This window comes from Coturnix japonica, chromosome 11 (genome assembly GCF_054131305.1).
Source record: "Coturnix japonica strain WE chromosome 11, WE-NBRP24, whole genome shotgun sequence".
NCBI lineage: Eukaryota > Metazoa > Chordata > Aves > Galliformes > Phasianidae > Coturnix > Coturnix japonica.
In genome coordinates, this window is record NC_140673.1 from 19,384,422 (window position 1) to 19,407,866 (window position 23,445).

General features: G+C 57.0%; 3 protein-coding genes and 1 long non-coding RNA gene across 13 annotated transcripts; 3 read left to right on the forward strand and 1 right to left on the reverse strand.

Annotated features, from left to right (window-relative positions):
* The first annotated feature begins 679 nt into the window (after positions 1-679).
* On the forward strand, positions 680-12,014 carry TIE1 (tyrosine kinase with immunoglobulin like and EGF like domains 1). Of its 2 annotated transcripts, none has more exons than XM_015870040.3 (23): positions 680-1,177; positions 1,622-1,909; positions 4,642-4,752; positions 4,857-5,012; positions 5,110-5,241; positions 5,458-5,598; positions 5,716-5,844; positions 6,179-6,324; positions 6,447-6,591; positions 6,826-6,984; positions 7,121-7,258; positions 7,363-7,653; positions 8,381-8,671; positions 8,902-9,215; positions 9,316-9,526; positions 9,683-9,793; positions 9,876-10,066; positions 10,195-10,308; positions 10,456-10,526; positions 10,677-10,717; positions 10,886-10,982; positions 11,193-11,292; positions 11,382-12,014. In XM_015870040.3, exons 1-23 carry the CDS (start codon positions 1,018-1,020, stop codon positions 11,451-11,453), a joined length of 3,609 nt encoding a protein of 1,202 aa, XP_015725526.2. In that variant the 5' UTR covers positions 680-1,017; the 3' UTR covers positions 11,454-12,014. The 2 variants fall into 2 exon arrangements, with proteins under 2 accessions (XP_015725526.2, XP_015725527.2); XM_015870041.3 differs by having other exon boundaries at positions 8,902-9,095.
* Positions 4,390-17,853, reverse strand: LOC107317415 (uncharacterized). 2 transcript variants are annotated; one of them, XR_014933037.1, is made up of 5 exons: positions 17,715-17,853; positions 16,940-16,991; positions 13,920-14,022; positions 6,735-7,501; positions 4,390-4,712 (listed from the first exon to the last, which is right to left on the reverse strand). It is a non-coding gene; the product is annotated as an uncharacterized LOC107317415 (long non-coding RNA). The 2 variants fall into 2 exon arrangements; XR_014933038.1 differs by lacking the exons at positions 4,390-4,712; positions 16,940-16,991; positions 17,715-17,853 and adding an exon at positions 14,678-14,814 and having other exon boundaries at positions 7,367-7,501.
* MPL (MPL proto-oncogene, thrombopoietin receptor) lies at positions 12,804-17,816 on the forward strand. 8 transcript variants are annotated; one of them, XM_085512277.1, is made up of 12 exons: positions 12,804-13,071; positions 14,423-14,549; positions 14,666-14,841; positions 14,961-15,175; positions 15,240-15,396; positions 15,509-15,638; positions 15,738-15,910; positions 16,006-16,148; positions 16,216-16,375; positions 16,457-16,544; positions 16,616-16,703; positions 16,787-17,013. In XM_085512277.1, the coding sequence occupies exons 1-12, from the start codon at positions 12,969-12,971 to the stop codon at positions 17,000-17,002; spliced, it is 1,776 nt and encodes a 591-aa protein (XP_085368403.1). In that variant the 5' UTR covers positions 12,804-12,968; the 3' UTR covers positions 17,003-17,013. The 8 variants fall into 8 exon arrangements, with proteins under 8 accessions (XP_085368403.1, XP_085368399.1, XP_085368400.1 ...); XM_085512273.1 differs by having other exon boundaries at positions 12,834-13,071; positions 16,438-16,544; positions 16,787-17,816; XM_085512274.1 differs by having other exon boundaries at positions 12,834-13,071; positions 16,438-16,544; positions 16,619-16,703; positions 16,787-17,816.
* A 37-nt stretch (positions 17,854-17,890) lies between the features above and the next one.
* Positions 17,891-23,063, forward strand: CDC20 (cell division cycle 20). The gene is made up of 11 exons (XM_015870048.3): positions 17,891-17,918; positions 18,076-18,284; positions 18,672-18,817; positions 19,434-19,530; positions 20,044-20,172; positions 20,501-20,697; positions 21,374-21,468; positions 21,661-21,892; positions 22,083-22,208; positions 22,358-22,475; positions 22,784-23,063. Exons 2-11 carry the CDS (start codon positions 18,080-18,082, stop codon positions 22,960-22,962), a joined length of 1,524 nt encoding a protein of 507 aa, XP_015725534.1. The 5' UTR covers positions 17,891-17,918; positions 18,076-18,079; the 3' UTR covers positions 22,963-23,063.
* Positions 23,064-23,445: the final 382 nt, after the last annotated feature.

Below are 23,445 nucleotides of genomic sequence, written 5' to 3' on the forward strand. Positions count from 1 at the left end.
AGCCCAAGGACGGGAGGTTTCTGAAACAGGAAAGAGGGAGACAGGCTGGAAGGCGGTCAAGGAAAGCCAGGCTTTCTGCGGCTTCCAGCTTCCTCCCAGACATGTTGACGGCCTTGCAGAGGGATTTTCTCCCCCCAGCAGGTGCTGCCCTCCTGCCCAGGCTGTCCAGCTGTTTTCTGCTGTGAGGGCTCTGCTCAGCCGCCACCAAACTAACCCCTCTGCCTTGTGATGTGGCAGAGTGGCCCCAGGGTCCCCACTTTGCTGCCAGCCAGCCCTGCAGGGACATGGACGGGGCTGTGGATGCTGGCACCCTGCTGGGGCATTCTGTACACATCGTGCTACCATACTGGCATGTGGAAGTGCAGGGGCAAGCAGCAGGGCAAGGAGCAGCAGTAAGACTTCACTATCACTTGGTCACCTCTCTGGGCGGGGGACATGAGCTGGTGGCCCATCCTGACTCGTGGTGGTCAAGGTGTCCTGAGGTGCACATGGCCTCAGTGCTGGAGGCACAGCCCGTGGGGTCGGCTCCTGCCTGTGGCTCCTGGATTCAGGGCTGGCTCCGAACAATGGGTGGAGAGCAGGAAACGCCGCATGGGAAACAGGATTTGGCTCCGCCGCCGCCGCCGCCAGCCGCGGCCCCTTGGCCCCTTTCCTTTCCCTGCTCCACAGAGCCCTTCCCATTGCCACGGGGCATAGCGAGGCGATGAGGATGCCGCTGAACGGGCGGGATCGGGCGTGAGACCATAACCACTGCGGGCAAAAAAGGGGCTGGGATACCACCCGGTCAGGCTGGGGCTCAGCATGGCTGGGGGCACCTTGAGCATGCCATTCTAGCCCCACAAGAGAGCCCCACTGGGCAGCAAAACCTTTGCCACACAGCTGGGCAGCAGCCGAGCAGGTGGGGGCGAAGGCATCATCCACGCCATGCACCAGCTATGATCCCGAGGAAGGGGTCCTGCTCCCCCCGGACATCAAGCAGGAGTGCTGGGGCAAGATGGAGAGCGTGGGGCAGGGGTCATGAGCCTCTGCTCACGTGGAGCCCATAGGCAGTTGCCAGCACTGGCTCTGTCACCCGTGGCTGGGATGTGCTGGATATTTTCCTGTGCCAGATTTGGGACACACTTCAAGGACATGGGACTCCGGTTTTATCTACTGCTTCTCCTCCCATGGATGGCAGGTAAATGACTCCTTTCCCTCTGCCCTGCTGGTAAGCCCATTCCCCAAGGAGGTTTGGTGGGACGAGGCAGCTGTAGCAGTACCAATGAAGCAGGGAGAGATGCATGAAGGGAAGAAACATCCCTTTGAGACTGATGGTTTGGAGTTCTCAGGGCTCAGCTTTGGGGCTGAGCTATCCTCCTCTGTACCCCAGCTTGGGACAGGGGCATGGGTGGGTCGCAGGAGAAGGAGCCACATTACACTGCACACTTGGCTCATGCAGTAAACTGAGCCCATGGGGATCTCCAAAAAGAGACTGTAAATATCCACTGTGCCATCTGACAGCCTGGGGGCAAGGACTTGGAAATGGGGTGAGGTTTGGATTACGGGGTCTGTCCCCATGACTAACCTAGAGGAGGCCATGTCCTGGTCCGGCTCTGACATTCCCTCATGTTCTCCTCAACAGGGGCCATCCTGGACATCACCTTGATTGCCAACGTGCAGAGCCTGTCCCACTCTGACTTCTTCCTCTCCTGCGTCATGGGCGAGCGTGACGTGAGCTACCTGCAGATTGAGAGGGAGAACAAGATTGTGATGACGCACCCCAAGACAGGCTTCCAAAACTACCGCAACCGCAGCAACTACGTCCAGGCCAGGGGCTTCTCCATGCCTGACTTGGTGGGGATCCTCTACTGCATGGGGCGCACACCGACAGAGCAGGCCCAGGTGGTCTACGTGCACAACAGCCACAATGGTAAGTGCTTGAGTGGGCTCTGGGGAGCATGACACACTCACTCACTCACTCACTCAAGGCTAAGTTGGATGGGGCCCTGGGCAGCCTGATGTGCTGGGTTGGGAATCAGCCCATAACAGAGGGCTTGGAGCTCAATGATTTTTAAGGTCTCATCCAATCTAAGCTGTTCTATGATTCACTGGGGCTAGGTTTGGTGTCTGATGGCACCGCGGGTGGCAGCTCTTGAGTCAGCAGGCAGCTGCTGCTGTGCCCAGCCCCTCTGGGTGTGCAGAACATGAGAGAGGTGGTGGACCACCACCAGGTCTTGTCTCACTCAAGCATTGGGCATGAGTGGCAGCCATTTGGATGTTTGGGTGGTGCCGTGGGTTGATCTGTGGCATGCACGAGGTGGCAATTGGTGCAGTGAAGACGTGTTTTCACACTGTGAGGATATGAGAGAGTTTTTCAGCTGGAGGAGCACATCCCAACTCCAAGGGTGCTTTGTGGTCACCTGCCAGCAGCCCCCTCCCCAAAGAGGTGTGTGGGAAGGGCGGCTGCAGGCAGTGGATGGGAATAGTGCCGGTGAGCAGGGCAAGGTCCGGGTGCAGGGAAGCCAGAGGAGGCAGTGAGGTCTGGCAATCATCAACCAAAAGCAGTGTGCCATTGGGCAGTGCCAGCCCCATGTCCCACTGGCAGATCTGGCTCTGTTCTCCTGCAGGTTCCTGGGGAGGGCAGGGGGCGGCGTGGGGTTCACCTCCTGTCCCTGCTCCCCATTAGGGCCATAGAAGCCTGAAGGGCATCACCACGCTGGAAATAATGCTCAAGAATACACAGGCCCCAGCACTGCCCTCACTGACGTCCTGGCTCTTCACTGAGTTATTAGGACAGAAATTCTCTGTGATAGGGTTTTGCCACTGGGTGTTTTTGAGGTCTTTGTTGGAAAGTTTTGGCTAAAACAAGACGTCTCCCTGCCCATGTTAAAATACAGCTCTATCACAGTGTTTTGAGCTGCTCAAATATCTCCAGCTGGGAAACAGACTGTGATAAGGACCATGCCGGTGGGGTGCAAGCATCCTCCTGGGAGCAGGGACTGTTCTCTGTCCTTGGCCAGAGGCTCACAGTGAAAATGGCAGCGGCCTTATCAGAAACAGAGACAGCCTGTCTGGGCAAACAGAGCTGCAGGAGGCACTGAGGGAGGAGAGCAGAGCACTGGGAAGTAGAACAGCAGGCACAGGGTGTGCAGGGACAGAGGGGCATGGATGCGTCACTACACTGAGGAAAGCAGGGGGGCTTTGCACACTGACACGGCATTTGTGTCTCTCTCTATATGTCATGGGGGAGGTGGGCTGTGGAACCCAGGTTCGTTCACTGGCCCAAAGCCCAGACAGGAGTTAGAAGTGATGAAAAAGCTGATTTTGCTCTGTTTAATTTAGACAAGGAGAAGTTTAGAAAAAAAATGAGGAAGACCGATTGAAGGAAAAAGCAACAGAAAGGTTAAATCTTTGCCTGATGACTGAGGGCTGCATAAAGAAACCATGCAGTGGGCTCAAGTGTGCATTGTATCAGCTCTCACAGTGCAGCTGGGAGCTCACAACAGCATGTGTAGGGAATGCTGCCCAAGGACAGTGAGAGTGTCTTGTAAGATGCATGAGAGCACAGGAAGGATTATCAGCTTTGAAAGTAAAAACACAAGGAAAAAAAAAAAGACCAATCAGACCCAGAAAGGTGATCTGAGAAGGGTTTAAACCCAACAAACTGTTTGGTCTGATTGCTGAGCAGAGAGAAGCCTGGAGAGGCCACAGCAGGAAAAATGAAATTCTTTTATTTTCACATCTGTGAGCACAATAGGGAACGTCAGGAAATCTGTCAGAGGATCTGTCTAAAATTACAGCACTGATAAGAGAAGACAGACAATAAATAGCTGAAAAGAGGAGCATTGCCAGGACCTCTCCTTGCAGTGATGTCAGTGGTCAGGCTGCAGGGCTGCTGGTGTGCTGCCAGCAGGAGGAAATCTGTGGTTGTTGGGGCTCCTGGTTCTCGGGGTGAGATGTGGTGCTCTGCTCAGGGCATCAAACTCTGGCCGCAGCACTGTGTGTGTGGCTACAGTGCAGGACCAGGGCTAAAGCTGCAAAACCCATGGGAGAACAATACTGAGTAAGGCAGAATAAATGGAAATAAGCTGGCAGGATGCTGGGCTGCAGGCAGCGCTGCTCCCACCCAGCACAGCCAGTTGCAGGGTGTGCGATCTGGCACACTGGGAGGCTCTGGCAGCCAGTATCCAAGTGTGCCCTCTTTTGTGTCATTGCTGGCACACCCAGGGCTTGGTTTCCCAGTCCTTAACATATTTATAGCCTGGTTTAGGCTCAAAGCTGTGCCCAGGCTGACTCACGGTATAGCTATGAGAGTGGTGCATACCCCAACACCTGGGAAATCAGGTAAACATGTGTGAGTGCTCTGCTAGAGGCAAGCAAAGATACAGGTCTTGTCCCTTGCCTACACACCTCCCAGTCTGGCAGCAAGCAGCGTCTCATGCTGTCATATCTCCCCAGGCTGCTGTCACAGCATCCCATGCTGGGACAGTGCAGGACGCCCCAGCCCTGGGTGCCATCCCTGGTTCCCTGTGGCTCCTCTGCCCAAGGTGTGTGGATGGAGATGTGCATGGTGATGTCCCCACAGAGAGGTGTGTTAGGACTGCATAGCGGGTCGGCTCATCCAGGCACTGCCCTCAGCCTGCTCTTCCTTCTCTTTGGCAGCCCACCTTTTCCCAGTGAAGGCCACGCAGTCTGTGAATGTCGGTGAGCCGGCCACCTTCTCTGCCAGGGTCCTCAGGAGGAAGGAGATGGATGTCATGTGGAAAAGAAATGGCAAGTGGCTTCACAAGTGCCCCGCACCAGCCCTGCTCCTAGCTGCCCTCACTCCCCCACCCCAGGGTGCAGCAGTCCCCAGGTCACCCCCTGTCTGCCCACAGGTACCTACTACCAGACCACGGACCGGGGCGAGGTGAGGGGTGACCTTTTCACTCTAACACTCCCAAATGTCAGCGTGACTGAAAATGGTGTCTATAGTGCCACTTTCATGGGAGACAGCCCCCTGTGGAGTGCCTTCTACAGGCTAATCGTCAGAGGTGAGTGGTGCCTGGGAAATGGCATTCCATTGCCCCCTCCCATCTTGTGGGGACGCATGGCCCAGTGCTACTCCACACCCCTCTGCTCTCCATGCAGCGTGTCCTGCAAAGAAATGGGGTCCATCCTGTGAGAAGGATTGTCCTGACTGCCTGAATGGGGGCATCTGTCATGACCACATCGGTGAATGCATCTGCCCTCCTGGATTCACAGGCACCCGCTGTGAGAGAGGTAGGTCCAGTGGCTGCCTCTGCCCCAAGGGGACGAGCTGTGTCCCACTGCACTCCAAGATCTTGTCAGCATGGCCAGAAACTCACAGCACCCTCAGTTTCTGCCCATCCCCAGTGCCTCCTGCTTCTATCACCTTGGCAGAACAAACACTGGGGCAGGAGCTCCTTGCTTGCCAAGGATGGTGCTGGGGAGCTCCATGAAACACTTGTTTTCCAGCCTGCCGGGAAGGTCAGTTTGGCCGCAACTGTCAGGAGACCTGCCAGAGAGCCCAGGGCTGCAGGGGGCTGAGCTTCTGCCTGCCAGACCCCTATGGGTGCTCCTGTGCCTCAGGGTGGAGCGGCTCCCGCTGCAGCCAAGGTATGGGAGCATGGGCAGTATCCTGCCTTGCCTTCTTGCTTGAGTGCCAGCACAGGCTGAGCATGTGCACCTGTACAGTGTGACCAGGGGTAGCAGCGGACTATCCTCTTCCCACAGCCTGTCCCCAGGGATACTATGGCCCTGACTGCGCTCTGATGTGTGCCTGCCAGAATGGTGGCAGCTGTAACCGCTTCAGTGGCTGCGTCTGCCCTGCAGGCTGGCATGGACAGCACTGCGAGAAGTCAGGTGAGGCTGGCACAGGGACACAGAGGGGCTTTGACCACAGTGGGTGGGCTCCAGCTCCTTCCTCATTAAAGGGAGCCAATACCAACCTCCACAGCCAGGTGGGCAGCCTGCCTTGCTGGTAAAAATAGCTCCCAGCCCCATAGAAACCATGGTGCTGCAAGAGGGAGAGTAGTCTGGCATTCCCAAATTACCTGTGCCAAAGAGCATCCCTGAGCCCGGAGTCTGAGCTGGACCTCAGTGCTCAGACAGGATCCCCAGCACCGGGAAAGGTCTGAATATCCTTTGTGAACAGGGAGAAGTGGGGTGAGCCCTAATGCTGATTTCTCCACACCAGACCGCTTCCCCCAGATCATCAAACTGGCCTCAGAGCTGGAGTTCAACATGGGCTCAGAGCCCATCATCAGCTGTGTGGCCACCGGCAACCCGCTGCCTGCAAGTGATGGCGTGGAGCTGCGCAAGGCTGATGGCACCATGCTTAAGGTACCTCAGAAGCCACTCCCCACAGCCCCATGTTTTCACCTCGCTCCCATCTTTTGGCACCCAACTCCACCAAGTGGCAAACCTGGCCGCCATGGTGGCTGATAGAACCTCTGTGCCCACAGCTGGTCAAAGCCATCATAGAGTCGGGACAGATCACGTGCGAGTTTCAGGTGCAGCATCTGACAAAGGCCGATGCTGGGCTCTGGGAGTGCCGAGTCTCTACTACAGGGGGCCAGGACAGCCGGAAAGTCAAGGTCAACATTCGAGGTAAGGAAAGAACTGGGAGTTCTGGGTCACACACTGTGACAGTGGGATCCCCCACAAGTGGACTACATGCCACTCATCTCGTGTCACAGTGGCAATAGTCTGGTTTGAGTGGTGATAAAATATTTGTTGAGGTCTTCCCTTACCTGCCAAAGCTCGAAGAAGCCAAGAAACCGTAGATATCCTCATACTAGTTGTTCCCAGTCCAACTGGTATCATTCCTTCCTTCACCCCCAGTGCCACCAGCACCCCTGAATCCTCCCCGGCTGGTGGCCAAGCAGAGTCGCCAACTCGTGGTGTCACCTGTGGACTGCTTTTCTGGTGATGGACCCATTGTCTCTGTCAAGTTGCTCTACAAGCCCAAGGATGACGCCTCGGTGTGGTCGTCCATTGTGGGTATGTGCCTGTCAGAACGGGTACGTGATGAGCCTGGAGGTCTCCATTTCGCTCAGCACAACCCTCTATGGTGACACTGGGAGGACACTGGTGATGGGGTGGGGGTATGGATTTGGTGTGTTCTCTTGGTTAACAGTTGACAACAGAGAAAACATCACTCTCATGAACCTCCGGCCGGTGACCGCTTACGTTGTCAAGGTGCAGCTGAGCCGACCAGGGGATGGTGGTGAGGGTAGCAAAGGACCTGAGGCTGTCATGGTGACTGAGTGCCTAGGTGGGTCTTCATCCCCTTACTCTGAACCTCTCCCTGCATGATGCGGGGTCAACCAAGCCCCATGGCTGATGTGCAGAGAGATTTCACTTCCTTTTTGTTCACAGAGCCCACAGTCAAGCCTGTGATTGAAGGTTGGTCCATTGAGGAGAAAAACACCCTTCACGTCAACTGGAAATTGCCGAGTAACCATGAGCCTGCACATGGGTTCATTGTCCATCTCTTCGACTCTGCAAAGCAACTGGTCTGCAAAAAAAACATCACATCCATTTCTGTGCTCTCTGCCCACATTGGGGGCCTGGAGTTCAACAAGGAGTACGGGCTGGAGGTGCTGGTGTACCACTGCAACAGCCTGGGGCCCCCCTCTGATCTCTACAAGGTCATGATCAACAGCAAAGGTGAGTGACGTGGGGCTGGGGTAGGGGGGTTTCTTGCCCTATATACCTCCTCATGGGGAATGAGAGAGCCCTGCAAAATCATAGAACCTTCTAAGCTGGAAAGGACCCTTAAAGGCTGTCTGAAAAACATCCTGAGTGTGGCATTTGGGCCATGATGAATGATGACCAAATACAGATCTGTCCTTCATGCCCACACCCATGCCCCGTCACACTTGTCTATACTTGCTGCCTTTACAACACTCTGTAGTAAGAAGTTTCTCAATACAATTACGTTTTGCTTGCATTAACCCCGGTAATTTCACCAAATGGCCACATCCCATCAGTATGACCAACCTTTCTGTTAGACCAGAGGGAAGCAGAGCACAAGACACGTGGCTTTAGTGAGGTTGAATACAGTCTGGTACATGCTGAGAGGGTCGTTAGGTGTCAGGTCTACAGGATATAATGCTTTCTCTGCTCTGTTTCAGAGCTTTGGGTAACTGTGGGATGTGTGCTTTAGGATGTGGAGAAGGCTCAGAAGAGGAAGTGGGAATGATAAGATGCCTGAGAAACATGAGTCCATGTTCACCTCCTGACATCACACAAGCATAGGCAGAGGGTCCATAGAGGTCCCTCAAGCCTGACACAGCTCTGGTTACCACCACTGTTGACAAGAGCTGGAGGGGGCCTTTTCTCCCACCAGTGCTCAGCAGCTGTGCTGGTACTGATGCTCCACTTCTCTTCTCAGGACCTTCCTCCCCACGGTCGCTCTCAGCAGAGTCTGTGTCTGACACAGCCATCAGACTGTACTGGCAGGTCCCCGAGTATCCCAACGGGGGCATCACCAAGTACATTGTGGAGCTGCAGCAGGTGGGGGGGAACAGCGAGCCCCAGTGGATTGACACTGACAATGGTGCCGAGACCACCAAGATCATTGGAGGCCTCAACGCCAGCACCACCTACCAGTTTCGTGTCCGGGCCAACTCCTATGTCCCAGGGGAGTGGAGCCAGCTGGTGAAAGCCAAGACCCTGGGGGATGGTGAGTGGGGAGTCCCTGCAGGCCTGCACCTGCACTCTGCCCCTCAGTGGGTGTCTCACCTCTGCAGTCCAGGCACTACCAACTACCACTACCAACTCATGGCAATGGGAGTTGTGGGTGGGCTGTGGTGTCTGCATGGGCTCCCAGTGTGCGGGGACAGGGCTGACGTCTGCTATCCGTGCAGCTCCATGCAAGGCTCAGCCATGGACTACCATCATTCTTTTTGGCAGGAGCACTGAGTGTGCCTCCCAGCCTGGGCAGCCAGAGCACCGAGCAGTCGGGAGTAGATCAGCAGCTGCTCTTGGCCATCATCGGCTCCGTGTCCGTCACCTGCCTCACCATCCTCTTTGCCCTCCTGGCACTTTTTCTCATCAAGAAGAACTTTTTCCACCGGCGCCGCACCTTCACATACCAGTCTGGCTCGGTGAGTGCTGCCTGCCATGCCAGGACAGTGTCCCCAGCTCCCCAGGTCCCAGCCCGATCCAGGTCACGCTCCATAGCCTCCAGTCCGGATGCAGCCAGACCTCACCTCCACACAGAGAGGGTGCGGAGCCCACCCTTGCCCATGATACCTGCCCTGTTGGCACCGCCGTGGGGCAGAGGGGTGCCCGATGCCTCTAACCTGAACTGCTCCTCTCCTGCAGGGAGAAGAGACCATCCTGCAGTTCAACTCTGGGACCCTGACCCTGACACGTCGGCCCAAGCCACAGCCCGAACCCCTCAGCTACCCCATCCTGGAGTGGGAGGACATCAAGTTTGAGGACATGATTGGGGAAGGGAACTTTGGGCAGGTCATCAGGGCCATGATCAAAAAAGATGGCTTGAAAATGAATGCAGCCATCAAGATGCTGAAGGGTGAGCACTGCAATGGGGCAGGCAGGATGGAAGCAGGTGGGGATGTGGTGGGGATGAGGTTGCATCCCAAGCAGCACTTTGGGCTGAGAAGGGGCAGGAGCTATGTCTGGAGGACTGGTGGAAGGGTCCAGGTGTGCATCTCTGCTTTGCTTCCAGAGTTCGCCTCAGAGAATGACCACCGGGACTTTGCTGGAGAGTTAGAGGTGCTGTGCAAGCTGGGCCATCACCCCAACATAATCAATTTGCTGGGCGCCTGTGAGAACAAGGGTGAGGGCTGTCCCCTTCTCCTCACTGGCTACTGCCCTTTTCAGGAGACAACCTGATAAGACCTGCCTCTTCCTGCCCACAGGTTACCTGTATATTGCCATCGAGTATGCACCCTATGGAAACCTCCTCGACTTCCTCCGCAAAAGCCGAGTCCTGGAGACCGACCCAGCCTTTGCCAAGGAGCACGGCACTGCGTCCACCCTCACCTCCCAGCAGCTCCTCCAGTTCGCTTCGGATGTGGCCAAGGGGATGCAGTACCTGAGTGAGAAGCAGGTATGTCCCCAGGCACACAGGGTAGGGGTGCGTTCCCCTCTGGGGAGCAGATTCTCCCTATCTCCATTTCAAGCCCCAACTCTCAATTTGACTCTGACCAGCCACAACTCACTGCTGTCCTCTCTCAGTTCATTCACAGGGATCTGGCAGCCAGGAATATCCTGGTGGGAGAAAACCTGGCCTCCAAGATCGCTGACTTTGGCCTCTCCAGGGGGGAGGAGGTCTACGTGAAGAAGACAATGGTGAGGGAGGAGCTAGGGGACTCCATGTAGCCTTCATGGATGCAGAGGGCAGGATCCCCCAGCAGTGGGAAGCCAGCTGGAAGCCAGCTGCATCATCCTCCCTCCTTCCTTGGGATGTCCCCTGAGGGTCACCCTCTGTTTCCCCAGGGCCGCTTGCCAGTTCGCTGGATGGCCATCGAGTCCCTCAACTACAGCGTGTACACCACCAAGAGCGATGTGTAAGTCCACAGACACTGGGGCTGGGACACAGACACAGACACTGCTGTCCCTCATCTTGGCCCCATCCAGTCTCACCCCTTCAGCTTGTCCCCCTCCTCATGAGTGGGATATGGCTGCTGGCTCCATCACAGCCTGACCTGCTATTTCAGGTGGTCCTTTGGTGTCCTTCTCTGGGAGATTGTCAGCTTAGGTAAGGCTCATCTTTCATCCCCTCCACCCACTCAGGTCCCTGCAGCTCCTCCTGCAGCTCCAGAGGGGACAACCCAGAGGAGCAGTAGCCAGGGGACACTGCATGATGTCAAGGGGATGAGGGCACTTCATGCCCTCACCACAACTGCATGTGTGTATGTGGCTGCAGGGGGCACGCCGTACTGTGGGATGACATGTGCTGAGCTGTACGAGAAGCTGCCCCAGGGCTATCGCATGGAGAAACCCCGCAACTGTGATGATGAGGTGTAAGTTGGTAGTACCCTGCATGACCACTATTACCTGCGGGGGTTCTTGATGGCTTTAGGCAGCCCATCCCGATCCCCTGTGCACCACAACTGGAGGAAGAGCCCCATGCCTTCTATCCCATGCCTTTGTTTCCTGCCTACTTCTCCCCATCTCCCACCAGCAGTCTTTTTGCCCACCTCACCCCATGCACACACACTCTCTGCCCCCAGGTACGAGATGATGCGACAGTGCTGGCGCGACCGCCCCTACGAGCGCCCACCCTTTGCCCAGATCTCCATGCAGCTCATCCGCATGTTAGAGGCCAGGAAGGTGAGTGGCCACGTGGCCAGTCATCCCCATGGAGCCCCACCAAGCACACCTCAGCATCTCCCCTGCTCCTCACTTGTGTTCCCACGCAGGCATATGTGAACATGGCCCTGTTTGAGAACTTCACCTACGCAGGGATCGATGCCACCGCTGAGGAGGCCTGAGGCTGCACCCAGCTCCACGCAGCTCCCACCAGCTTGTGCCCCCATGGCAGAGGGGCATCGTCAACCCCCAGCTTGCTGGGATACTGCTATGGGGGCTGCCTTCCACCCCTGCCCAGCAAGTGACCATGGCTGAACAACAGCAGCCCCTCTGGAGAGCATCCTCCCTGTAGCAGGACTGCACTGTGCCCTTCCCAGTTGCCTCCTGATGCACGCTGACTGGGGGACGCGTGGGGACGGCCCCAAAGGACAAGTGCCAGCTGCGTGCCCTACACAGTGTCTGCAGCAGAGAGAAGGGCCTGGCCCCAGGAGCTGGGGATGCTGCAGCCCGTGCCCTGATAGGACACAAACACCCAAACCACAGGGTGAGGTGGAAGCAGAAACCCAGCAGCTCCCTGCCCTGCAGTTCTCAACATATTCCACTGCAAGCAGATGGTGAGCGTCACTCCGGCATGGGATGCAGCAGCCCCAGTGTAAAAGGAAGGATGTGCACAGCCTCCAGCTCACACTGCCCCTTGGAACTCAATGGCTACGTTTTATGGTCAATAAACATTGTACAAGGGACAGCTGGCTCCTGTGGAGGAATGGGGAGCTGATGCTTTGCTGCGCTTCTGGAGCACGTGCCCAGTCCCCATCCCATCCCTGTGGGGTGCTGTGCATGACGCTGCAGAGAGGCACTTTTCTCTCTGGGGAACAGCTTCTTTTCCCCAGATCACATTTGAAATGTGTCAGTACCATTTCAGTCTCCCTTTCTGGCCTCCAATGCTACTTGGCAGCTGCAGCCATTGATGAGCATCCTCTGCTCCACCACGGAGGCTGCCAGTGAAGCAGTGACAGGGATGAGCTGCTCCAACGTGCCGCCATCTCTGCACCTGCCTGCTGAGCTGCGAACAGCATGCGGGGCAGCCATGCTGAACCAAAGGGTTTGTGCTTGTTGCCTGCAAAGCCCGGTCACCAGATGGAGAAGGAAGTGGGATTGGACTGAGAAAAACAACACGACCAGCTGGTGCTGGCTGTTCCCCCCTTCCCCTCTACGCCCCCAGGATGGTGGTGCCATGGGGCTGATGATGCCAACCTGCCTGTGGCATAGCGGGGCTGCACAGAGTGGGGCAGAGTGGGGCAGCGTAGAGTGAGATGGAGCCAGAGCCACCATCCCACACCCTGAGCTCTGACATGTCACTGAGGGTGCGGGTGTCCCCAAGTCCCACAGTCTGCCCAGCCCATAGAAGGGGCCTCCCTGCTTCCTCAGTGGCTGTTGTTCTTCCCACCCCATGCCGCCAGCCACAAGGCAGGACGTGCTGCCTATCTGATGGGAGCAGTCTCTCTTGGCACTGTGGTGCTGGTGGAGGGGCTGCAGCGCGGTGGTTTTGGGCACGGGGAAGTGCCGGTGATGGGGTGAGGGGAGCCTCCAGCCAGGCTTCCTGAGCAGCACAGCCTACACTTCCCAGATAAAGGTATCACCCCACAGAGCCGGGGCGGCAGTCAGGGTGCTGGGAAGTACCAAGTGCTACAGGAGGGATGGCAGCCTGCCTGCACCAGGGCTGGCTGCCTGCTCTGCTCACTGCCATCCTGCTGAGCCGGCACAGCCCCGCCATGGACATCGAGCCAGTGACATCCCAAGGTATGTCCTGGGGACATTGTTCCCCCATGGGAGGATCGCAGGGAGCTGTGCCCTGCAGCAGCCAGGGGGGTGTGGGGTGAGGGAGGGGGCTCCAGAAGGGTCTGCTGGAGGATGCATTCAGTCACACGTGGGGCACTGCGGGGTGCCTGAAACAAAGGGGTGCCCTGCTCCCTGCAGCTGCCAGGCACAGTTTGGGGTGGCAGCCCTCAGCCCCATGACAGCCAGTATGCCCAGCCTGGTGCCACCTTAGTGCTCCATGGGCTCTTTCCATCCAGCCCTGAGCCAGCCCCAGTAGGGTCAATGATACTTTAAGCCTTAGGCCCTTTCACTCTTTCTGTAACACTATATAAAACATTAACTGGTCAAAACCTTTAATCTCACACTCCTGTTTTCACAACCATCCAAGATCTGTGGTCAGAATGCTACAGTGCTCACAGGAGCATCCTTTAAGTCACCCCTACAGGTACAGGGGGAGGAAAGGAGGCTTTGAGCTCACCCTCTGCTTCTATGCCCACAGGCCACTGCTACAGTGCCAGCATGATGCCTGAGCTCGCTTTGTACCAGCTGCAGAGCTGTGCCATGAGGGTGCTCTGGGAACCCATGGGCCATGGCCAAAGCAGGGGCACACAGGTGCCTGTACCATCCTGAGACTGGGTGGGGGACAGTGCTGGGGAAGGTCAGGAGAGGATGGAGTGGCTGGGGGTGTGAAAAGGGAAGGGCAGGTAGGAGAGCAGGCTGTGGTCTGCGGGCAGAGCATGTGGCTGGGGAGGAAGGAGATGCTATCTGGGAAAGGAGGAACAGGGCTGGGGGTCAGGGCAAGGTAAGGGGCAAGGAGAGCAGGGGGACACCTGGCAGACATCTGGGCACTGTGGTGTTCCTGTGCTCACTCCTTTCACCTGGGGTGGGATCAGCCAGCAGCACAGTGTTGAGGTGCGATGCTCCAGTTCACCCCTGCAACAAGAAGGAGATCAGTGTGATCAGTGTGCCTGGGGAAGGGGCAAACCCACAGCCCCCCAGCAGAGCCCATTTGTTGCCAAGCATCCCCCTATACCCAGGGCTGCAAACCCCACACCAGCCCCAGGCCCTCGCCTCTCCCGGGCACTGCTCCTTATCGCACTTCCACGTACCTTCCGGAGTGAGCCCAGCCGGGTGCTTCCCACTGATCTCCAGAGCCCCTCTGACCACAGGGCTATTTTGGGATGTTTGTTTGTCCCAAAGACCCCGTGTGCTGGGGAGGGGGAGCAGTGGTGACGTACACATCCCTCCCTGTGCTGGTGGGGGACTCGGGCAGGAGGGGCCATGCAGAGTTTGAGGCAGCCGGGGGGATCCTTCATGCCCACCCTCCCTCCAGATGCCGCGCTGCTGGCAGAGGTGCCCCAGGACATCCTCTGCTTCTCCCGCTCCTTCGAGGATCTCACGTGTTTCTGGGATGAGGAGGATACAAGCGCCATACACCACTGCTACTACTGGTACCGCAGGTAGAGCCGGCGGGGATGTGGGAAGGAGCGGTGACACTGAGGGACCACATCCCCAAATCCCCTCTGTCCAGCTGGCCCCAGGCTCAGGGTGCTGGAGGACCCCATCTGTTCCTCAGGGATGCACCCACCATGTGTGCAGTCACCAGGCAGCGCTGTGGGGGCAGTGGGACGCGGCACATCTGTGTGTTCCCCAGCCAGGACGTGCGGCTCTTCACCCAGCTCCACGTCCTTGTGCTGGATGCTGCCACCAACCAGACCAGGCACAGGAGGAAGCTCAGCGTGGATGCAGTGGGTGAGTCCCTCCTGTGGCACAGCCCTGATCCCTGCACCTCAGTGCCCCCTCCTCTTCCAGGCAGTATCGGGGCCTTGTGGCTGCTGTAACACTGGGAATGCCCCGACACATTCCTGCAGGTCTCATTGCCCCACCGCTGAACATCAGCGCCCGCTGGGCCGGAGCCACAGGGCAGCTCCATGTGTCATGGCAGCCGCCACTTGCTGACTACCCCAACTTCTTCCTCTACGAGCTGTGCTACCACCCCGTGACCCCCGCAGTGACACCCCGTGGCACAGCACCAGCTCAACCTCCCACAGCCAGGGAAGCTGCATCCTCCCAGGGAGCAGGGCAGGTACATACGGGGGCTGTGGGATTTGGGCCTATGGCAGCACCCCCACCCTCACCGTTCTCTTTAGGCTCTGGTGCAGGCCGACACGTGGGTGGTTCTCCAGGAGCTGCAGCCTGGGGTGAGGTACCACATCCAGGTGCGCAGCAAACCTGACGGCACCTCTATGGATGGAGTCTGGGGACCATGGTCGGACGTGGTGGTGGCAGAGACGCCCCACTCTTCTGGTGAGAGACCCCCTGTCTGTGCTGCCGGGGGCTGCAGTGCCCACATATGGAATTGGGCTGTGCAGGGTGTGAGGGGAAGCAGCCCACTCTGCCATGGCTCTCACCTGCTCAGGGGACATCAGGCTGCACTGCAGCACTCCTGACCTGCGCTGTGTGCGCTGCGTGTGGAGCTGGGACCCCGCAGAGAATCACAGCACCCATGAGCTCTTCTACCGGGCATCTCCAGGTGGAGCTGGCACGAGGTAAAGGGTGCAGCAATGACACGGAGCTGTGCCCCAAGCAGAGAGTGATGGCAGCGGTGTTAGCACTGCAGGGTGACCGGCTGCCTCCCTGCTGCACAGGGAGCACACGTGGCAGCAGTGTGAGGAGACCAGCGTGGGGACACAGGGCAGCCACTCCTGCACCTTCCAGCCCGTGTCTGGCAGCCCCATCGCCGTCCTGGTGAACATCACTCGGCTCCACGAGCTGCCTGTGCTCAGCTACTTCCAGGAGCCCTTCTGGATGCACCAGGCCGGTGAGTCCCCGCGTCCAGCATCCCTCGCTGGGGGCAGGGTCCCGTCCCACATCCACATCCACATCCACATCCACGTCCACATCCACATCCCGCAGTGCTCACGGAGGCCCCGCGGCTCGTCCAGGCGACGGCGTCCCATGGCCGGCTCAGTTTGCAGTGGCTGCCGCCCCTGGAGGCGCTGGCGGAGCAGCTGGAGTACCAGGTCCGCTACACCTCGGACAACGGCACGGACTGGAAGGTGATGCAGGGCCCGGCACGGGGCGGCCTCAGGCTCCGACACGGCCCCAGCTCAGCTCCGCCCGCAGGTGCTGCAGGTCCCGCGGGCGGCCAGGAAGGAGGTGCTGGAGCTGCGGCCCGGTGCCCGCTATCGCGCCCAGGTTCGGGCTCAGCCCGGCGGGCCGCGGTACCGGGGCAGCTGGAGCGAGTGGTCCCGGCCCGTCGTGGTCGACGTGGCGGCCGAGGCGGGTAAGGGCCGGGCGGGGCCGGGGGGTCCCGGGTGGGACGAGGAGGATCGTCCCGCTCTGCAGAACCGCCCGTCCGTATCAGGTTGGCTGATCCCCAGCGTGACGGTGGCGCCGCTGATCTTCACGGGGGTGCTGCTGGGGCTGCGCTGCACCTTCCCGTCCCTGTACAGGTAAGGTTGTACGGCGGGTAACGCTGTGCTCGGGGCCGGGCGTCCGCCCACATCGCCCCGCTGCCCCTCAGCAGCGTGAAGCAGAAGCTGTGGCCGCCCGTCCCCGACCTGCACCGAGCGCTGGGCACGTTCCTGCACGACAGCCCCAAACAGAACCGGGTGAGCGATGGGACGGGACGGGACGGGACGGGCCGCCCCGCAGCTCCAGGGCCGCCCCGAGCGCGTCTCCTCCGCCCCCATAGCTCGGCGCCTTCTACAAGCAGCCGCCGGAGGACGCGGTGCTGCCCTGCCGGCTCGAGGTGCTGCCCGCACCGCGCCAGAACACCGGGCACCGACCGCAGGAACCCGCCGCCACCCGCCCGGCGTCCAGCACCGATATCACCAACCACTCCTACCTGCTCATGGCCGGCTGGGAGCCGCGACGAGAGCAACCGGCCCCTTTTCCCCCTGCCATATAAAATACAGACCAGACATGTGCTCTCCGACCTCCTTCACGCCGATCCCGTCCCATCCCATCCCATCCCATCCCATCCCATCCCATCCCATCCCATCCCATCCCCATCCCGTCCCGTCCCACCCCATCCCATCCCATCCCATCCCATCCCATCCCATCCCATCCCATCCCATCCCATCCCATCCCCATCCCGTCCCGTCCCGTCCCGTCCCACCCCATCCCATCCCATCCCATCCCATCCCATCCCATTGATCCCATCCCATCCCGTCCATCCCATCCCGTCCATCCCATCCCGTCCATCCCATCCCATCCCATCCCATCCCATCCCATCCCATCCCATCCCACCCCACCCATCCCATCCCATCCCATCCCATCCCATCCCATCCCATCCCATCCCATCCCATCCCATCCCATCCCATCCCATCCATCCCATCCCATCCCATCCCATCCCGTCCATCCCATCCCGTCCATCCCATCCCATCCCATCCCATCCCATCCCATCCCATCCCATCCATCCCATCCCATCCCACCCCATCCCACCCCATCCCATCCCATCCCATCCCATCCCATCCCATCCCATCCCATCCCATCCATCCCATCCCATCCCACCCCATCCCATCCCATCCCATCCCATCCCATCCCATCCCATCCCATCCCATCCCATCCCATCCATCCCATCCCATCCATCCCATCCCATACCCTACACACCCTCGTACCTCCATCTCCGTGCTCAGTGCGTCCCTCCGGGTAAAGCCCCGCCCCACTCTTCGGCTCAGCCAATCGCAGCGCAGCTCCGCGGGGTGGTCACGGCAACGTGCGGCGGTTTAGATTTGAACCGGCCAATGGGAAGCGAGGCCGCGGGGGTTTAAAAGCCCCGCAGAGCGGAGGGGGCGCTGCGTGAGGGTGAGCGGGGAGCGGAGGTGAGCTGGGCTGGGGAGGGGGAATGGGATAGAGAAGGGAAGGGGTCCGTGCGGGGGGTGTTACGGCCTTAAAGGGGGGAAGCAGCGGGGAAGGGGGGCTCGAGGCGCGGCCTGACGGGAGGGGAGAGTCCGTGCTGACCCTGCGTGCCGCCCTTAGCGCCATGGCGCATTTCGTGTTCGAGGCGGACCTGCACGGGCTGCTGAAGCTGGACACCCCGATCCCCAACGCCCCGCCCGCGCGATGGCAGCGCAAGGCCAAGGAGAGCAGCGGAGCGGGCCCCAGCCCCAGCCCCGCCGGCAGCGTGTCGCCCATGAAGCCGGCAAACCGCTCCTACAGCGGCAGCAAGACGCCGGCAAAGACACCCGGTGAGCGGCGGGATGGGGACGGAGGGGGAGCGGGGCTGTGCCGGGCCGCCATGGGGCGGGGAGCAGCCCATAAGCGCTCGGCTGTGCTGGGACTCGGCGTGGGAGGCTGCGGCCTTGTCAGCACCGTGTGCTGGAGCGCTGGGAAATGGCCCCCCCTGCTCTGTGAGCACCGGCACAACCTGCAGTTATCTGCTGGGCTGCTCCCGGCGTGAGATCGGTGCCTTAATGCGGAGAGAAAGGGGGAGGATGGGAAGAGCTGCTCGAGCGGTTTGTGTGCTCTGAGTCCTGGTAACGCCTCTTGGTAACGGTGTTGGTTTTGCTTTCAGAGTTTGTTGAATGCAGACTTACTCAATAACTCTAAAACAATGTTTGTGTGTGTGAATGCAGGCAAATCTGGAGCCAAAGTCCAGAGCACCCCCACAAAAGCTGGAGGGGATCGCTACATTCCCAACCGCAGTGCTATGCAGATGGATATGGCCAATTTCCTCCTAACCAAAGAGAATGACCCTGCTGAAAATTCCCCTACCAAGAAGGTGAGCGCAGCACTGAGATCAATGTGATGAGCATTGCTAAATACCCAGTATCTCATGATCTCTCACAGAAGCAGACTCACAAAGCAGCCCATGGGGATGAGGGTCCCCACCAGCTCCACTTCCAGTGCTGGGCCTTGCAAGTGGAATTAGTGCACAGCCTGCACAGAGCACAGCTGCTCTGCAGAGGTATTTCCTTCAGCACAGGCTTCTACTTTGGCTTGTGCAGTTTCTGACAACAGAACTTGGACTACTGAGGTTGCAGAGACCAGAGCTGTGACCCTGAGCATTGTGGAACTGCTGGCAGCAGCTCCTCTAGGACAATGTCTGCATGGGGAGCAGTTCTGGAATGTGCACATAGTGCTCTGACATGTGTTTATGAAGCATCTGGTCTCTTGTGGCTTCAGCTTTCTGCACTGATGGTGGGACATAGAATTTGCTTCTTCACTGCATGGGAACAGCACCATGTTCTGCTGATGGTGTCCAAGGAAAAAACCTACTTTGAGCTGCCTACATACAGCTGAACCCCATAATGCAACCAAACTGTCTTCTACCAGCTGCAGTTTTGTTAAGGGTGGTATTTCAAATGATTCTTGATGAGAGTGGTTTGTTTTTCTAGGAGCAACAGAAATCCTGGGCAGTGAATCTTAATGGCTTCGATGTAGAAGAGGCGAAGATTCTCCGCCTTAGTGGGAAGCCACAGAATGCTCCAGAAGGTACAATGCAGGGTCTGCTGGAGGGACTTGGGTACAGAGATCTGTGTGGGGAGCTGCACTCACATGGTCCTCTATCTGGCCATGGGAGAGACCAGCTGGCTGCAGCTCAGAGTTCTCTGCACACTGGAATTTCTCTCATTTCCTGAATCTCAGGGACTAGTGTAACAGCTGCCATGTTGTTTGTGTGAGGCTTCTCATTGCACTGTGTTATGAAAGTTGGGTCATGACTGGCAGTTGTTAACTTGTGCTGCAGATAATGTATTTTCCTGAAGTGTGCCTGCTTCAAAGTCCCTAGGCAAGAAAGCCGGTAGCAATGGTCAGTTAAATGTGTTCTTGTGAGCTGGGGAATTGGAACCTGCTCTGATTCAGCAAGTGATGCTGCCAGTGATGTTGTAACACGGTGCTCTTCTGCCCAGATCTCTTCTCCAGGCCTTTATCCTAACTCAAGGGGTTTTCTAGTTGGGTGAATGGTCAGGAGGAAGCAGGACATCAAAGCTGTTTCTCTGTGCACAGGCTACCAGAATAACCTGAAAGTGCTGTACAGCCAGAAGACTACGCCAGCTTCCAGTAGGAAGCATGGTAGATACATTCCCTCAATGCCAGACCGGATCCTGGATGCACCAGAGATTCGCAATGACTATTGTAAGTAGGCTGCGGTGTTGAGATTGTTCTGCAGTGTGGTCTGATGAACTGAAACTCTCTAACTGGGCTGTTTCAGTTTCTCATGCACCCAGATTGGCACTGACCACTTCTGGAGTGTTACTGTGCTGCCTAATAGTCCACAGCACTGTGTGGATCACTGAATTGGGCATGGTGAACCCCAGGGGGCTGCCCCTTACCTGCACGCACACATGGGAGATGCAGCATCATCAGCATTAGTGAAGATATTTCCCTGCAGTGCTGTGTGAAGATGTGGGTGGGGCTCTGCATGTCAGCACTTTGTGAGCTACACTGCTCTTCCAAATTGCAGATTTGAATCTCATTGACTGGAGCTCTCAGAACTTCCTGGCAGTGGCTCTGGACAACAGCGTCTATCTGTGGAATCACTCATCTGGGGAAATCATCCAGCTGCTGCAGATAGAGAACCCAGATGACTATGTGTCCTCCGTGTCATGGATTAAAGAAGGAAACTACCTTGCTGTTGGCACAAGAAATGCTGAGGTCCAGGTGAGTGCAGTAAAATGAGAGGTGTTGTTTAAGGATTGCTGGAACTGTGGGGCCTGGGAACTAAGTCTTGGCTAGCACAGGAAAGATACAGTGTGTTTTGACTTGTCTTTATCCTTAGGCAGAGGGGAGAGGAGTGTTCTCAGACTTATTATAGCTCAGTGAATTGCTGCCCACTGTGGGACCAGAGGAGTGGACTTGTGACAGAGGCCTGTAGAGAACTTGTCACATCTGTGCCTCTATGTCAGAGAGCAATATTGTCTGAAGGGCTCCTTATGCTCACATCATCATTAGGTAGCACAAATTCTAAGTAGTTCTTTACAGCTCTGTCATCTACTGCTGCTCTCCAAAAGGCTGTAAGTGATCTTCACTGCAGTGGGAATCCTTCCTGTGGTCTTGTGACTATTAGTAGTTACAGCCTCTGCCTTGTGATGCTGATGTTAAGACCAGCATAAGGTGGAAGTGTCCGCACCCAGCTGTGGTCAGTGACAAACTGCATCAGCGAGGCAGACTTCAGGGATTTTCTGATGGCTGGAATAACTTTGTTCCATTTGTGAGAAATTACTGTTCCCATACTGAAGAGGTCGAATGCCAGAGCCTGTGTAGTAAGGTTTCATGGCAAAGCAACAATGTTCCTGTTCATTACCCTCTGGAGAACATAATGCTCTCGCCTCTCTAGCTATGGGACATACAGCAGCAGAAGCGTCTCCGAAGTATGACCAGCCATTCTTCTCGTGTGGGGTCCCTCAGCTGGAACAGCTACATCCTCTCCAGGTAAAGCTGGGGTGAAGCAGTGTCCAGCTGCTGGACACAGTCAGTTGTGAAGAGGTTCTGTGGCTGCTCTGCTCGTGTCAGTGGTTAACACTGGTTGAAACCCAGTGGCAAAAAAAGGCAGCCTTGCAATAGCACAAAACCAGCTTTTGGTGAAAAGGAGCTATTCTGATGCTGTGAACCTCCTCTCTGCAGTGGGTCACGAACTGGCCACATCCACCACCATGACGTCAGAGTGGCTGAGCACCACGTGGCCACTCTTACTGGCCACACACAAGAGGTGTGCGGACTCAAGTGGTCTCTAGATGGTCGCTACCTGGCCAGTGGTGGCAATGACAACCTGGTGAACATCTGGCCATCTGTTCAGGGAGACAGTGGAGACTTCAGTCCTGTACAGACCTTCACTCAGCACCAGGGTGCTGTCAAGGTGAGTGCAGGTCTGCTGTGTGCGCAGTGTGGGGGCATGTCTGTGTGAAAGGCAGGTGTGCAGCACTTGCTGTAGCCCCTGCCCTCTTGGAGGGAGGCTGTCGTGGAGCTGCTGTGCCATGAGCTCTGGAAGGTGCAATAGGGAACAGGCTGCCTTTTGTACTTCTTAAAAGGAACTGTTTCTTCCTCAGGCTGTGGCATGGTGTCCGTGGCAGTCAAACGTTCTGGCCACTGGAGGTGGAACCAGTGACAGACACATTCGCATCTGGAATGTCTGTTCTGGCACTTGTCTCAGTGCTGTTGATGCCCACTCCCAGGTGAGCCATAAGATAAATTCTTAATCACATACAGTGGCTCATAAGGCCTGGGCCCTGGGAAACATCAGGGAGCCAGCAGGGGCTCATCCTTGCTGATGAACATCAGCACAAGTAGCTTGTGTCTTCATGGTATTTCTGCCTCTTCACAGGTCTGTTCTATCCTGTGGTCAACAACCTACAAAGAGTTCATTTCAGGCCACGGCTTTGCACAGAATCAGCTAGTGATATGGAAGTATCCAACTATGGCCAAAGTCACTGAACTTCGAGGTAAGCTGAGCTCTTTGTCAGGGGGAAAGAGGGCTGAAGGCAGATTTGATCCTCAGCTTGGTAACTAGGCCACTGCTTGTCTAATCTGAAGCACTGATAATAAGAAAGTGTCCAGGGCTATCCTCTAGCGTGCTTAGGTGCTCCAATTGTGGGCTGAGGATGTGACTTTGTAAGACTTCAGCATGTTACAGGGGTGATGATGCAGGCTGTTGAGGTTTATGAGGGTGAGGAATGTGTAAGTTGAAAAGGTGAGGGGGAACCACAGTGGTGTTTAGAATCAGCACAGCCCTGACTACACGCTTCCTTAGGTCACACTGCCCGTGTCCTGAACCTGACCATGAGCCCAGACGGTGTCACAGTAGCATCGGCAGCTGCTGATGAAACACTGCGACTCTGGCGCTGCTTTGAGATGGATCCCATAAAGAAGAAGGAAAAAGAGAAGGCAAACAGTGCCAAGAGCAGCATCATTCACCAGGGCATCCGATAAGTGCATGGAGTCAGCGTTGTGGGAAGCTGGGACAGGGGCTTGCACACTGTACAGTATTTTAAATGTTAATAAACAGCTTTAATTTGCCTTTGCCTTTTAAAGCCAATGGAAGAAAGTGCCATCTGTGGCTTAGATCAACAAGAACATTTTCCCTGAATTTTGTTTTGTGGGTAAGAAGCAGAACTGTTTATAATGTGGGGTTCACTGTTGGCAGCTGTAATTCTTCTCAAGATGAAGTTAATGTCTAGTCTGTGCCTCTGAAACTCTCCTTTCCCTAGTGAAGTCATACAGGGACCATCTCACACCTTTTTGAACATCTTAAGCTAAAGGATACAGTGAACCTTGACCTGGGCTACAGCTGCCTGTGCTACTCTGCATGTGGAACTACATTGTCTGAGGGCTGTACCAGGGTACTGTGCACCCACTCCTGCTTAGGGCTATTTGGGGAAGCCTGGAGAACTGCACAGCTGTGATTAACATCTT